Source organism: Eleutherodactylus coqui, chromosome 13 (assembly GCF_035609145.1).
Source record: "Eleutherodactylus coqui strain aEleCoq1 chromosome 13, aEleCoq1.hap1, whole genome shotgun sequence".
Taxonomy (NCBI): domain Eukaryota; kingdom Metazoa; phylum Chordata; class Amphibia; order Anura; family Eleutherodactylidae; genus Eleutherodactylus; species Eleutherodactylus coqui.
The window spans coordinates 98185063-98200670 of NC_089849.1; the positions used below are offsets into that span (position 1 = coordinate 98185063).

The 15608-nt window shown below is 42.7% G+C and overlaps 1 protein-coding gene across 3 annotated transcripts in view; it reads left to right on the forward strand.

The window, feature by feature from the left end:
* MYOCD (myocardin) overlaps positions 1 to 15608 on the forward strand; it is a 48707-nt gene that overhangs the window by 18237 nt on the left and 14862 nt on the right. For 2 of the 3 annotated variants that reach the window (XM_066587765.1, XM_066587766.1), the window contains exons 2-4: positions 8911 to 8966; positions 11380 to 11455; positions 12308 to 12469. In XM_066587765.1, the coding sequence (XP_066443862.1) occupies positions 8911 to 8966; positions 11380 to 11455; positions 12308 to 12469 (294 nt within the window). Of the gene's footprint in view, positions 1 to 8910; positions 8967 to 8988; positions 9041 to 11379; positions 11456 to 12307; positions 12470 to 15608 lie in introns of those variants that run through there. The other variant, XM_066587768.1, reaches the window with a different exon arrangement.

Consider the following 15608-nt stretch of genomic DNA (forward strand, 5'->3'; position numbering starts at 1 on the left):
CCCCCAATATATTTATACATAGTTATTAGAGCGCCCCCTTGTTACAGTACTGGGTATAACAGATGATGGGAGAGATCTCTGTACTGTCCACTAATATATTATACATAGTTATTAGAGCGCCCCTTATGAAGGGCTGTCACAGTGCAGAGGGATCAGCCCTATTCTCATCTGCACAAGGAAAGATCAGAAGCAATGAGATGAAAGTGAAAGGGAGGAGACACAGATTAGATATTAGACAGTGAGGGTGATCAATGAGTGGAACAGGTTGCCACGGGAGGTGGCGAGTTCTCCTTCAATGGAAGTGTTCAAACAAAAGCTGGACAAATATCTATCTGGGATGACTTGGTGATCCTGCATTGAGCAGGGGGTTGGACGCGATGACCCTGGAGGTCCCTTCCAACGCTACCATTCTAGGATTCCAACTTCTTGTGTATGGACTATGCTGGTATGACCTGAGTATCTCCTGTATATAATTATATATGTACAGCTGGTGTAAGTTATACATCTCCTGTATATACTGATATAGACCATGCTGGTATAACTTGGATATCTCTTGTATATAATCATATATGTGCAGCTGGTATAAGTTATACATTCTGCATATAGTGCTATGGGCCATGCTGATATAACCTGGATGATTCCTGTATACAATTATGTATAAAAATATATGTACAGCTGGTATAGGTTATACATCTCCCGGTTAGACATATACCAGTATGGTCCTGGATAGGGACCATACTGGTATAACCTGGGTATGTCTTGTATATGATTATACATGTACAACTGGTATACGTTATACATCCTGCATATAGTGCTATGGGCCATGCTTGTATAACCTATGCACCTACAGGAGCATGGCTATGCAAGTCTGCATGCACTATTATGGGGCATGTCCACTTGATGAAGGCCAATTTGTCTTTTTTCTGGTGGTTTTCATCAGGCTTGTCAATTTTTAGCGCATAACATCGTGCAGCAAATTGCATTTTCCATGCGAGGCAGCCAGTAAAAAAACATACTGTGCGTGTTTTGTTTTTTTTCTTTCACAAAGGCAGCCTATGGATGACAGATGCCACTTAGCAACATCCATTAAACATATATTTCCTCCCAATGGAAACCTCTGACGTTCACTGAAGATACATTGTGAAAGAAGGTGCTTTACAACACTAATGGAGTGAGCAGTGGCCTACCGGCAGCACTACAGGCAGCTCAGTCCCAGGGGTTCCCAGCAGTAGCCCGCACCAACCCCAGCACTAGCGCACATATTTTCGGACTGTGTGCAGTCAATGGACAGCACACGGCCCCATAATGGCCTATGAGGATATTCTTACAACTGATTTTTTTCTAGATCCATATAAAAAAAATCATTCCATGTCCTATTCTTGTATGTTTTCATGGACAAGAATAACACATGCAATATGCGGGGTGCATGAACATCGGACACATGGATGGGTCTCTGCATGCTTTCCGAAATTTGTTTTTCACCTGTTTTTCATGGGTGAAATATGGGCATGGCAGTGTGAATATCCCCTTGCAATCAGCCTCCAGCCCTCCACAACAGCTGATTGCAGCTGACGGGGCACATTGTATGTCGGGACCTGGGCAGCTGTTGAGGGATACTGATCCTCTCTTTAGGGCTCACTCACAGGTGTATGTGGCCCGCGTATTACACAGTACACAGTAAATGTGCATGTAACATGTGTATTTGCTGCATATGTTAAATCCTCACAGCCTATATTGGGGTGTATTACGCACCAAAATAGAACATGCTGCATTTTTTTAAATTGGTGTAAAAAATCCCCTCAGGTGTGAATGGTTTCAATGGGCTTTTAGCACTGTGTATTACATGCGTGTGAAATACACACGAAATATGCAATGAGCCATGTGAGTGAGCCCTTAGTGTGCTGAGACATGCCCTCGCTCCTAATTAAGCCCACTCTCCGCAGCTAGGTGGTCCGCATCCTAGACTCTCTGTAGGCTCTTTTCGGCACCCGCCTCATTTTTCCAGTTAGTCTTGCTCTCTGTGGGGACGGGACCCACCATTGATCCCTCGCTATCTCTGCTTGTGAGTTGCCTGTGTGATAGGTATGTGCTTTAGGTCGCTGCTGGTTGAAATGTTGGCCAGAGGCTCCGCATGCCCCATTAGTTTACCGAAAAACTGGCAGTTAACCCTTTCCAATCCAATTTGTATCCTGGTTTTCCTAGAGGGCTTACTCTTTTTTCTGCTGTTATACAATGGCGCTATATGCTGGCTAAAGCCAGTACTGCATGAGGTGACACGTTGGATAGGCTCTGACAGCAGAGAGGCTGTACCATATACAGTAAGAGAACCCCGATGGACGTCTTCCAACATCAGAGATGTACAGCCTTAAATCATAATGTCTTCAGACGTCAGACAGTGGATTGGAAAGGGTTAATACCGGACTTGAAAAATAATTAGCAGCACCAGCCGTCTGCAGTCCATACCACTTAGACCAGTGGTTTATGAGGCGGGTGTCGACCTTAGTTGGGTTGTGTCCTATATACCATGAAAACATGGCTAATAAAGGAAATATGTTGTATATGCATGTATGCATACACCGAATGGCCTCTTTATTAACCCTATAAAGACCAGAGTGTTTGGGTCCTCAAGGACCAGATACTTTTTAGCCATTTTACCCATGTGGTGCGTTTATGGCTCTTTTTTTACTTTTTTACCTGGCCTGTCAAAATTATTTTTACTGCATTTTTTTCATCATATATAGGGCTTTTAATACCTTTTTTCACTGAAATTTTGTTTCCATTTTTTCTCATTTTATTAGGGGTAATGTATACAAAAAGTAAAAAATGTTAAACATTGTTAAATTCATAGTTCTTTATTTTAACATAAATATAAAAATTGTAAAAAGTACAGGAATGGGTTTGCTATTTTTTTTGGACGTTTTGATATATACACTTGGATTACAGGGTGGATATGTCAATAAACCGAGAGTTATATCTGCGCTTGCTAGCTTGCAGAAGATTTAATCCCGCACCGTATATTTACTATCAGACATAATTGAAGCCCTGGACCAAGCACTGTATATTTACGGTGCTTGGTCCTTAATGGGTTAACAAAAACCTGTCCTTGCAAGAGTGGATCTTCTCTGTATGGAAATTTAACAAAGGATCCCACTTTGCAGCATAAAATCAGGTGAGCAAGTTTTCTTTGGCTCAACATTAGAGTGGAAATATTGAGCAATCTGAGCAACTTTGAAGGAGGCCTGCAAATCAGTGCTAGACTAGCCGGGGCCAGCATTTCATAAACTAACAACCTTGTGAGGTTTTCTCATGGAATGATGTTGAGAGTATCTGGAGAATGATATGATCAAGGGGAAAAAAATCGGCAAAAAGGGATTTTGTGGATGCAAACAACTCGTTGATCAAAGGGGTCAGAGCAGGATGTCAAGAATCGTTCTGATTAACAGGAGCTGCATAGTCAAGCAAATTGCAGCTGAATACAACGCTGGTGCTCCAACTAACCCTCAACATTAGCACTGATTGGCTATGACAGCAGATGACCGGTTTGAGTGCCATTGCTGTCTAAGAGAAACAGAGAGGCAAGACTCCAGTGGGCAAAAGAGCCCAATAAATAGTGGACAAACATCACCTGGAGAGATGAATTCAGATTTCTGTTGCACCATGCCGATGGGTTAGAATTTGGCACAAGCAGCATGAATCTATTAACCCTTCCTATCAAATGTTTCCCGTTCACATGAGCCAATATTCTTTCTGAACAATTTTTATGCCTCAATGAATTACTGCAGTTCTAAAGGCCAAAGGAGGTCCAACGTGCAACTAAATGGGTACCTCTAATAACACAGCCATTCAGTGTATACACATATTCTTGTATATAGTGATATGGACCATGCTGGTATATAATTGTACATGTATAAGCTGGGAATCATCTGCCCTTGTTAAGATGTGGTGTTGTATTTGGGAATATTCGGCCATATGCTCTACATCACATTTGTTATTAATCTGTACATTGGTTTGGGGTTTGTACAGTCTAGATAGATATTCCCCATGACTGAGTCATTACTTTTGATTCATTTTACTCTATGTTGTCAGTGTTGTTTTTTTAAAATGTACAACATGGCAAGTGGTCATCATATGCCTATAAGAAGTAGCGAAAATCAACTTTGTAGGAGGAAATACTATAAGGCCATTGATCAACATCGCTAAAATATTCCTATGGTAACATCTGATCTTGACCAGCAACAGAAGACTTCCCTCTGAAAATATAGTATGGACAATAGGTTATTGCACTGTTGACAGACATGCTTGATACATCATCTACAGTTGACCCAACTACTGTTCTTAAGTCATGTTACACTTTGGACTTGCTGAGAAGAATGTTTCCCTCCCCCATACATTTCTTCTACACAATCCCAGTAGAACCTCATGTTCTCAATAGCTGTAAACCTTTTATTTATCATGTGTGTATGACTTCTGCTACATTTCGTGTACAGTTCACACAGCTGTCACCACTTTACCTTCATCTGTTCCTAGTTAGATGCGAAAAACATATCCTTCCAAGACACAGAAGGCAACATAAAGCCTTGGAATTGAAGTATCTATTTTGCACGTGCCTACCTGCCCTGTGACTTCTGTTTCGTGCGCTAAGGCCTTATTATAATCATTGTATTTAGAATTATGGCAGGTGAAGACCAATGATCACTCAGCAGAATTGTTGTTTGAAAGAACCCTAATGGGTTAATGGGAATAAACACTAAAGATATGTTAGATAGTATTTGAGTAGAGTTTGTGAGGCAGGGACCCCAACAAATCCAAGTAATGATCAGCACAATTCAGAGCCATGAAATTGAAGAATCTTTCAAGAAGCATCTTGGAGAACCTCATAGTAAGAACGACCTTATAATCCTTTGTTGGATGGAAATAAGCCTAGTCTACTAGGAAATCTTGCCTTGATCCATATAGTCCAGATTTAGTTGGTCTACAATGACCCACAGATTTTTGTACTAGAACGGGAGGATTCAGAATGACGGAAGAAGATACATTTCATATTCACATGTCTACTTTAACCAACAATGTTCCCTGTCTTGGTGTGATCCTTGGTGTTTTTGTTCTGCATGAGGTTTGACCCCACCATTAACTCTGTTAACCAACGATATTTGATGTCTAATCCTACTATGTCAATGAGAAGCATCTAAAATAGAAGAGAAATTGCATGAGTTCTCATTGGAGACATGTGGTCTTGATCATGACCAAGGAAGTCTTCATTCTTGACGTTCTTCTCCTAACAGTTTTACAGTTACGACTTCAGCAGAGAAGAAATCGACAACATCTGGTGGATCATGGCCTCATGTCTCGTGAGTATACAAGGGCTTTATCATCCTAGTGGACATTATACCACAACAACCAAACCACCATATATGCGGACCGAGGACAGTTATAGAATATTTGAAGAGTCATAAGTAGCTATCATTGCTTGAATTTTTTCTCCCTATACTTTTGGAACAGAAGTTTTACTATTGTCATAGGACCTTGTTCTACATAATTAAGTTGCATCTTCTCAGTGTTTTTGTACCCTAATATATATAATATTTACTTTAGGGCTGAACTGTGACATTGCCCACCAGCTTCTGGTGCCTAACTTTAGGTATATTCCACCAACTTCTGCTGCTGGCTTAACCCTTTCCAATCCAATTTGTATCCTGGTTTTCCTAGGGGGCTTACTCTTTTTCTGCCGTTATACAACGGCGCTATATGCTGGCTAAAGCCAGTACTGCATGAGGTGACACGTTGGATAGGCTCCGACAGCAGAGAGACTGGCAATATACAGTAAGAGAACCCCGACGGACGTCTTCCAACATCGGAGCTGTACAGCTTTAAATCATAATGTCTTCAGAGGTCAGACAGTGGATTGGAAAGGGTTAAACCCAGATTTACTCACTAATGCAATAAGCAAGGCCAGGTGTTTTGTCCAAAGTTGATAAATAACCTAAATACTGCAGGGTATCAGGTGATGCGTTATTTGAGGCTCCCTTTTTAGATATTGTCCAATTCTTGTGCCAAACATTAGTTGATTCAACTGCATTTCCTTTAATGAGCCTCTGGATTATCTTTAGTCTGGAACCAAATAGTTTGAAGCTCTTAGTAACCTAGGCATTCACGAGAAATGGTCCCAATGTGAGACTGCCAAAAAAAACATCTAATGGTCAAGTAAATGCAAAACAAATGCTGCAGAGCCTTGGAAGGAGAGGTGGGAGGTAAAATGGCTTCCTCACAGTAGACAGCTATGAAAATATGGCATCTCACTTACGGGACCCCACTCTCAGGGTCTTCAGAAGCCTTGGTGTGGACGGAGTTAGAGAAGGGCTAAAGAAATGTGGCTAAGCATTTCATGTGCATGCTGAGGAAGGTCTAATATATCTTCTTTATTAAACTTGTGCTTATGTCTGTTTATTGTTTGTAAAGACTTGTACTCATATCAGTGACAATAAATTATTACTCCTGGATGGTGATCTCCTTAAATAGACACTGAACACCTCAATCTTACAAATGCCACAAATGTTAAGATTTTGGATGAAGACAACTCCACCTAATTCTCAACTGATAGAGATTTATCCAGTCTGGACCAATTTTGAACTTAGTACAAGCTTTCATGGTTGCTACGCCATGGAGGGTATGGGGTCATATGGTATTATTCAGCATGAGCAACAGTCTTAGGCCTTAGTCACACAGGCATTTTTTGCCGCGATTTGCGGATCGCATGACGGATGCGCATCCGCAAATCGCGTGACCGGGGCCGAAAAATCACCCCAAAAAACTGCTCCTAGCCGCGTTTCAATAGAAATGGGCCAGAGCTGTCCAGCGCATTGAATTCAAAGGAGTCGGCAATACAGCCGGCTCCATTGAAAGCAATGTGCTGCGGGCGATCTCACGATGAATTGTCGGGAAGGGCTTAAATACATAAGCCCTTCCGTGCAATTCATCCAGAAATGTGTAAAAATAAAAAAATATATATATACTCACCTTGTCCCGGCAGACGGAGTTCATCGCGGCCGGACGGCAGTGGGTGTGAGTGGGTGTGAGTGAGAGCTGCCTCTGATTGGCTCAGCTCCGAGCCAATCAGAGGCAGCCCTCACTCACACCCATTCATGAATTCATGAATGGGTGTGAGTGAGAGCTGCCTCTGATTGGCTCAGCGCAGGGACCAATCAGGGGCAGCTCTCACTCACACCCACTGCCAGCCGGCCGCGCTGAACTCCGTCTGCCGGGACAAGGGGAGTATATATATATATTTATTTTTTTTTACACATTTCTGGATGAATTGCAGGGAAGGGCTTATATATTTAAGCCCTTCTCGACAATTCATCCTGCGCTCGCCGGCAGCCCATTGCTTTCAATGGAGCCTGCTGTATTGCCGGCTCCATTGAATTCAATGGGCAAACATCGTTCTTCTCTGCCACAGCTGTTACAGCTGTGGCAGAGAAGAATGATTTGTCTACTATATGTTCTCAATGGGGTCGGCGCTGCTGCCGCCGGCCCCATTGAGCGCATATAGAGAAGAGAACAGGAATTGCAGATCGCAGAAAGGTGCGATCTGCGATTTCTGTTCTATAATTTATCGGACGAGCGCATAAAAAGCATTCATGTGTCCGAATTCATTGCAAAGCAATGGTTTTATAAAATCGCCGGACGCATGCGCATGCGCAAATCGCGCAAAAAAACGCCCGTCTGATTTAGCCCTCAGGGCATCACAGATGGTTCATGACCTAGACCTAAAACTATGATCCAATGGGTTCTTCATTTTTAAGGTTGATATGGTTGAAAAAAGACACAGACCCATCAAGTCCAACCTATAATCCTACTGCGTTGATACAGCAGAAGACAAAGCTTTCCCATGAGGTAGATGCCAAATACCCCATAATAGGAGGAAACATTCCTTCCTATCTCCAGTCAGAGTAAATCAATGGATCAACAGACCATCTCCAGAAATGAGTAACCATTACATGTAATATTATTACTTTGAAGAAAGGCATACTTGCTTGCCATCTCTTGATCTTGATGGGATATTTTGCTTTGAATGGTGTGATGACTTTCTCCTTCCACATGCATTGCTATACACTGTGTGACAACCATTGGGAGTTTCAGTCCTGTGGAACAGACCTTGTGGGTATAGAGTCCTTAAATTTTAGAAATCAGGGTCTGTCTATCACTTTACCTGATTCCTGAAGACCTCACGAGTGAATCCCTGGCAATTTGTGTACTTTAGTATGTTTAAAGGTCCTTTTGTAGGGGCCAATCGGAGGCAATCAATCACAGCTATATGAGGGCAAACAATTGTGTTCACTGTCAGTCATCCCCACGGAGCAGATAATCTACCTGTGTACATGGAGGGAACAAGCGCTGACTGAAATGCTCATTGTTGGTTAGTGTTCCTTAGCACAAGCCTAAAATATCTGCCCGTGTAAAAGGACCCTAAGGTGATGCAGCACTTCTTGTTGGTTTAAGCAGGTTACTTTAAATGGAGAATTTATGTTATTCCTCATTATGTCATTTGTCATTGGATGTTCTTATTTAAATAGAGGAGAGCAGAAGGCCGTTACACCTAGACTATTTTGTGAGGGACATAACTTTGTGTAAAGTTTATTTGTGTAACTGAAAAATGTTTTGGATTATACTCACTTTCTTGGGCAATGAGTCTGACTGTTTCAGGCTTTGTTATTATTAATTCTTCAATGCTTTGTCACTACCTGGTTGTTTTAATGGTTTACAAACTTTCTTACCATTTATTGTGCCCTTTTACAGTTTTTTTTTATTTAAGCACATTGGTTCTCTTCAGTATCTAATGCTTTAAGTAGCGCAGATGTACAAACATAAATATTCGGGTTTATACTAATCGTCTTCATTCTGTTTGTGTTGTAGCCCTCAAAAGTCCCGCTGCATTCCAGGAGCAAAGGAAAAACATGGAACGAGCCAAGGTAGAGAATCCTTACTTCATAAATCAGATGTGATGTAACGGGATCTAAATACTGAATGCTGTTCTGTATCATTTGTAAGTGTTCTTTAAGGTTAGTGCTTTCTCTTCTGAGAATTGTGGTACTTAACAGTTAAAATCTACAAGGTCCCCAGAGTCCTAATATTCCTCTGACACCAAGTTGCCAGAACTCAGGGACAGTAAGAGTTGTCAGAGGGAGAATTGTGAGCAGAACTATGAGAACACAGAAGTGTACACAGCAATAAGCACACTTAGGCTTTAATATAAAAGTTCTGTAAAGTTTCCTGTAAGTGATAATGTTCATTTTCAGTGCTTTTTGCATAGTAGCCAACTAGTAATTAACATGCCATGCCCTTAAAGAGGTTTAACAGGCAAAATTGGAAATTCTGAAAACGCTGACATCTAGGAGATAGAGCGAAGTAGCAGCAACCTGTAGCTTTTATCTGCCGCTCGTGACCCTCTTCTTTGTCCCGTGCAGCTGAAGCAGACAGCCCGGGCCTTCCGGCACTTTGACCTGCAAATGAGCAATTAAGTGCAGTGCATCCGCTCCTTTCCTCCCATCATGCACTGCTCATAGGATGTTGGAGGCCATGGACAGTACATATCTAGTAGAGCCTTCATATCACTCTTCAGTATTAATGGGATTCCCAGCTCAGAAAACATATGTTCAAATAAGCTATTAGTGTATTCTGAGTTAACGGAGGGTTCCCTCATTCCATAACAGAATAGAGAGTAGATAGAAACTTGGTCCCTCCTGGAGGGCGCAGCATGTTCGTGCACCACTTAGAACAGTGAGGTCACCCTGCGTACCTCCTATAGCTGTATTGTGAATGACCAGGGCGGCTCTCAGGAGGTCATGTGCGGTACAGGGTTTTTTTCTTTGTTTGTATTTCCCGCGCCATTGCTAAGCTATGACGCGGTTACTGGCAGCCCATATGCAATGTTAATATGGGCTGCAGGTCGGATGCCTCCAGTGACTTCAGTAGAGGCCATTTGCGTGGAGTCCACAGCAAAATAAAGCATGCTGTGACTTTTATTCCGCCTGCAGGATACGCAATTCGTATCCGCGAGTGTGAAGGAAAAATTGAAAGTTGATGCCTTTCAATGCCTGCGTTTTGCCCCTGAAAGTCCGCATGGATGACAATCACAGATTCCGCAATTAGAATCAGCTGATCACTAGAGGTCCCAAAAGAATAACCTATGATCAGCTAATTTTCAAGGGACCCGTCCCACAAAACCAAATTGAAAAAAGCAGATTACTCCTTCAATGTTAGGGCTTATTCAGATGGGCATTTTTTCGAGCGATTTGCGCATGCGCATGCGTCCGGTGATTTTTTAAAACCATTGCTTTGCAATGATATCGGACACATGAGCGCTTTTTATGCACTCGTCCGATGAATTATAGAACAGAAATCGCAGATCGCACCTATCTGCGATCTGCGATTCCTGTTCTCTTCTCTGTATGCGCTCAATGGGGCCGGCGGCAGCAGCGCCGACCCCATTGAGAACATATAGTAGACAAATCATTCTGTTACAGCTGTGGCAGAGAAGAACGATGTTTGCCCATTGAATTCAATGGAGCCGGCAATACAGCCGGCTCCATTGAAAGCAATGGGCTGCCGGCGAGCGCGGGATGAATTGTCGGGAAGGGCTTAAATATATAAGCCCTTCCCTGCAATTCATCCAGAAATGTGTAAAAATAAAAAAAATATATATACTCACCTTGTCCCGGCAGACGGAGTGAGTGCTGCCTCTGACTGGCTCAGCGCAGGGACCAATCAGGGGCAGCTCTCACTCACACCCATTCATGAATTCATGAATGGGTGTGTGAGTAAGATCTGCCTCTGATTGGTCAGGCTGGGACCAATGAGAGGCAGTTCATTGAGCAGGCGGGGATTTTAAATCCCTGGCTGCTGAATACTACAGAGAGCAGTTCAGGAGAACTGCCGCCGGCCGCGGCTGCACTCCGTCTGCCGGGACAAGGTGAGTATATATTTGTTTTTTATTTTTACACATTTCTGGATGAATTGCAGGGAAGGGCTTATATTTTTAAGCCCTTCCCGACAATTCATCGTGAGATCGCTGGCAGCGCATTGCTTTCAATGGAGCCGGCTGTATTGCCGGCTCCATTGAATTCAATGCATTGGACAGTTCCAGCCCGTTTCTATTGAAACGCGGCTAGGAGCAGTTTTTTCGGGTGATTTTTCGGCCCCGGTCACGCGATTTGCGGATGCGCATCCGTCATGCAATCCGCAAATCGCGGCAAAAAATGCCTGTGTGACTAAGGCCTTAGTCCTGTACAATTAGGAAAACCTCTCTAATGATACCACCCTACTATTATTTTAGCACCATGTATCGTTATATGCATTTTATACATGTCTCTGACTGTTTTATAGAGTGAAGAGTATTTAAAGCACAAGGTCAGAAGCAGGTCAGAAAAGTCTGATCCTATTAATATGCACATATTACAAGGTAAGCTTGATGTCCTTTTTGGCTGTATTGCGTAATATTCCATCTGTTCCACCCATGTTACATTAAGGAAGTATCTACCCCAGAGATAAATAGCTATGTTGCCCATGACAATTAGCTCCCCCAAATCTTACTGCAATTTTCAACTTGCAGTGCCACTTCCACCACTACTGTTGGTGACAACTATTTTTTGTAGGCACAGATGCAACAGCATCCCTAATGCTGATCTACATAAAATTTATTCAAAGGGGTTGTCCGGTTACTGGACAACTCTTTTTCAACAGGACCCACTATATGAAAATAAAAAACAGAGATATACTTATCCCTCCGTGACCGCAGGGATCCAGCACAGCAGCCCGCTGAGGTGCTGGTGGTTCCCGTAACAGATGATGTCACAGGAAATCAGGTGACCACTGCTGTCAATGGCAGTCTACAGTGTTACCACCCGTTCTCCTGGCATGAGCATTGACAGAGTGCCATGATGCCAGAAGTTCAAGAATGTGACACTGCTGCGGTCACGTGATATCCTGTGACATCATCTGTTACAACAAACCCTGGGACTGCAGCGGGCTGCAGCGCTGGATCCTGGCGGACGTGGATTGGAAAGTATGTTATGGTTCCACATACAATGTTTATCCTAAAACCCATTAATACTGTATGTTGATGGAATATTGCACATTGCAATTCACCATTGTGTAGAATTGACAGCCATGATTAAATTCAGCAAGGCGAGTTTGACAAGCTATTCTTTTTTCAAATATAGGTAGGACAACCCCTAAAAGTCAATTGAGGCTGCAAAACATTGGGTTATACTGAACACACAATCATTGAGCTTTGCTAAATTTGGTCTTCTAGACTCATCCACTGAAGGTTCGGCTCAGGCTGCCCAGATGAAACTAAAAAGGGCCCGGCTTGCAGATGACCTCAATGAAAGGATTGCCCTTCGACCAGGCCCTTTAGAACTTGTGGAAAAGAATATAATTCCTCTTGAATCTACTGTGAAAGAGGCCATAAAAGGTAAGCAACTTTTTACCTTGGTGGAGGCTAACATACCACTGTCTAGATCAGTGTTTGTTTCCCAACCAGAGTTCGTGAAGCCCTTGGGTTCTTTGGAGCATAGTTAGGGGTTCTTCAGAAGCCTGCAACAGCAAGAGCAGACACCTTTACAAATGGGATACTTGTGGTGGTTCCGCATGATGAAAACATTTTATCGAGGGTTTCCTCATGTCAAATATTAGCTTTTCCAGCCAACGCAACCAAAAAGTCATGGTGTCACGCCTTTAAAATGTGGTCAATTTATACGTTTTCAAAATATGTTGTTCTTCTGTCTGCTGGGAAACACTGATGAGCTTTAGGTTTTTATGTTCTTAACATCCCATTCCATTTTCAAAAGACCTTATCATAAGTCCAATCTCTAGATTACGATACTTGGCACTTTGGAATCTAGTGATCATGCTAATAAACATTACAAGTGCAGTGGACTCAGAGATGTATTTTTGTTACCACCATAAAGCCTTGTGAAAAGCACTTGATATTCTGGAGATACTCTATATGCACAGAACTGTACTAGTGTTGAGTAGTAGAGATGTTTGACTTAGGTTGTGGATTTCTTCATGATGATAAGCCTCAGCAATCAAGATGTTTGGACGGTTAACAGCGTTTCTCTTAGAACAACGATTTACAACTATCCTGGTGGTATTAAATCTTTACTGGCCCAAACCTATAAAGTAGGATCATCTGGCTTTAACCTCTTGCAGATAAAATGTTTAGACACTGCAAAGTGCAGTCAAGCTATTTACGTAATCTGTGTGACTTGAGTTAAGTGGAAGACGCCAATATCTTAAAAATTTCCACAGCAAGGGCAGCTTTGTCTGCATTCTCAGCTGGCACATAGTTGAGGGCTGAAATTGCTGCCCTATTTACCAGCTTCCTGTCTGTGCTCATAATGAGGAGCAGCAGGATTATGATGGCCAGGAGTCACATTACTACCTGACATGGTGATCTACACCCGCAGATAAATCTCCTCTTGTGTTGTGAACTGAGAAACCTCTCAGCAATTGATTGTACTTCCTTGGAGAGCAAAAACTTGGATTGGGCTGAAGATGGTCTCTTGGCATTCAGGACCGTTCCCGGGCTGATAATAGCTATAGAATAACAAATATAGTAATGATTAGTGACTCAATTCTACACCCTTTTATTATGTACAGACTATTGCCTACTAGTAACTGATCACGAGTTTTGGTTGCCTGGGGATTCCTGGTTTCATGCATATACTTATTAAATGGGTAGGGTCTGGTCATAACGAAGAGGGTTTACATGGTTGAGATGACATTTAGTGCAACTTTTTGATACAAGTTTGCCAAAAGAATTAAATATATCTCAAAATAAAACTTATCAAAATGCCAGAGGTATAACTTGAAGCTGCTGGACCCAATGAAAGATCTGCAACCTGGCCCCAACTATAATGCTTCATTTATAGTACTGGTCTTCTTATGGGTAAGATAAACATGGGTAACACTGGTCTACTTATGGGTAAGAGCCCCTAAGGCTCCAGGGCCCAGCTGTAACCTCATCTTCTGCACCTATTATTGTTTTGACCCTGCTAAATACTTTAAAGCAATAAGCACATAAAAAGCTTGATTTAATCCCATTAAGGTTTATGAGGACCTTCAGGAAAAGTATATGAGAACTAAAAATCTATTGTCTAAAAGTCTATTGACTGCCGGGCTATGCAAATGACGTTGAAAAACTACGTAGTACTCCTCACCAGTCAAGATGAAGAGTAGTATATTTATACACTCAGATCAGACCTCAAATGTGATTCAGACCACAAACCAGATCCCTAAGTACAGACACCAGAACCCCAAATTAACTCAGACCACAGACAAGACATTTAAATACAGTTAGGCCCCATTTTAGACCAAAAGACACATGGACTGTTTCTCCATGCCAGCCCTTTCCGTGAAAACTGTTCCTTATTAGAGATGAGCGAGCGTACTCGGCCACGCCCCTTTTTCGCCCGAGCGACGTGATTTTCGAGTACTTCCGTACTCGGGCGAAAAGATTCGGAGGGCGCCGTGGGTGAGTGGGGGGTTGCAGCGGGGAGTGGGGGGGAGAGGGAGAGAGAGAGGGCTCCCCCCTGTTCCCCGCTGCTACCCCCCGCTCTGCCACGCCTCCCCCTGACCCCCAGCGCCCCCTGAATCTTTTCACCCAAGTACGGAAGTACTCGAAAATCGCGGTGCTCGATCGAGTAATTACTTGAAACGAGTACGTTCGCTCATCTCTATTCCTTATCCCTTCTCTATCCTATATACTGCTCACAAAGGCCACCCTGCTTACAGACTGTTCCCCATTCCTTCCTCTATATCATACACTGCTCTCCATGCCCCTCTCTTAGGGCTCAGTCAGACGACTGTTTTTTTCCCGCATGTATAGGCGCGTTTTAAAAATGCCTCTATTAGAACCAATGCTTTCCAATGAAAGCGGTTACATGTCAAGTTTTTAGAAGTGCTTAAAATTTGCACCTGAAAAAGATAGTACACTCGATGTGCGTTTTTCTTTTTTTCTTACCACGCCTATATCGTACATACTTGAAAAATTTGTTTGCCTGACTGAGCCCTTACACAGACCTCTCCATGTGCCCCCTCTGTCACACAGACTGATCGTCATTTCTCTTCTTTCTCACATACTCCCCAACCTCCCCTCTCCACACACTGGAGGTTCTGTGCAAATTTCAGAAAATTTGTGGTGATTTTGTCATGATTTTGCACAAATCGCAGCAAAACCACAAAATGCACAAATATTCCTGGGGCCCCATAAGGTCCACTACTTATTTTGTGATCCCACCAGGGGACTCGCTGGCTTCTCCATGAGTCAGGTCACAGGCCATTTCATGTGAAGGGTAGTGGAGGACCCCACCAGATGCATGACAAAAATAACTTCAACCAATTTGTCAGATAAGGGCCTGAGAATCGTGTCAACTTACAAGAAGTTTATCTGGGTCGATTGCACCTGCTTCTAGATTAGGAGCTCTGTTTAGTATCCACACTTATCACATTTTACAAGGTTTGAGGAGGGAAATAATTAAGGCCAGAGGTTATTTTATCACAGTAGAAGTAACCTTTGTCTACATTAGGTCATCTGACTCCAGCGATAA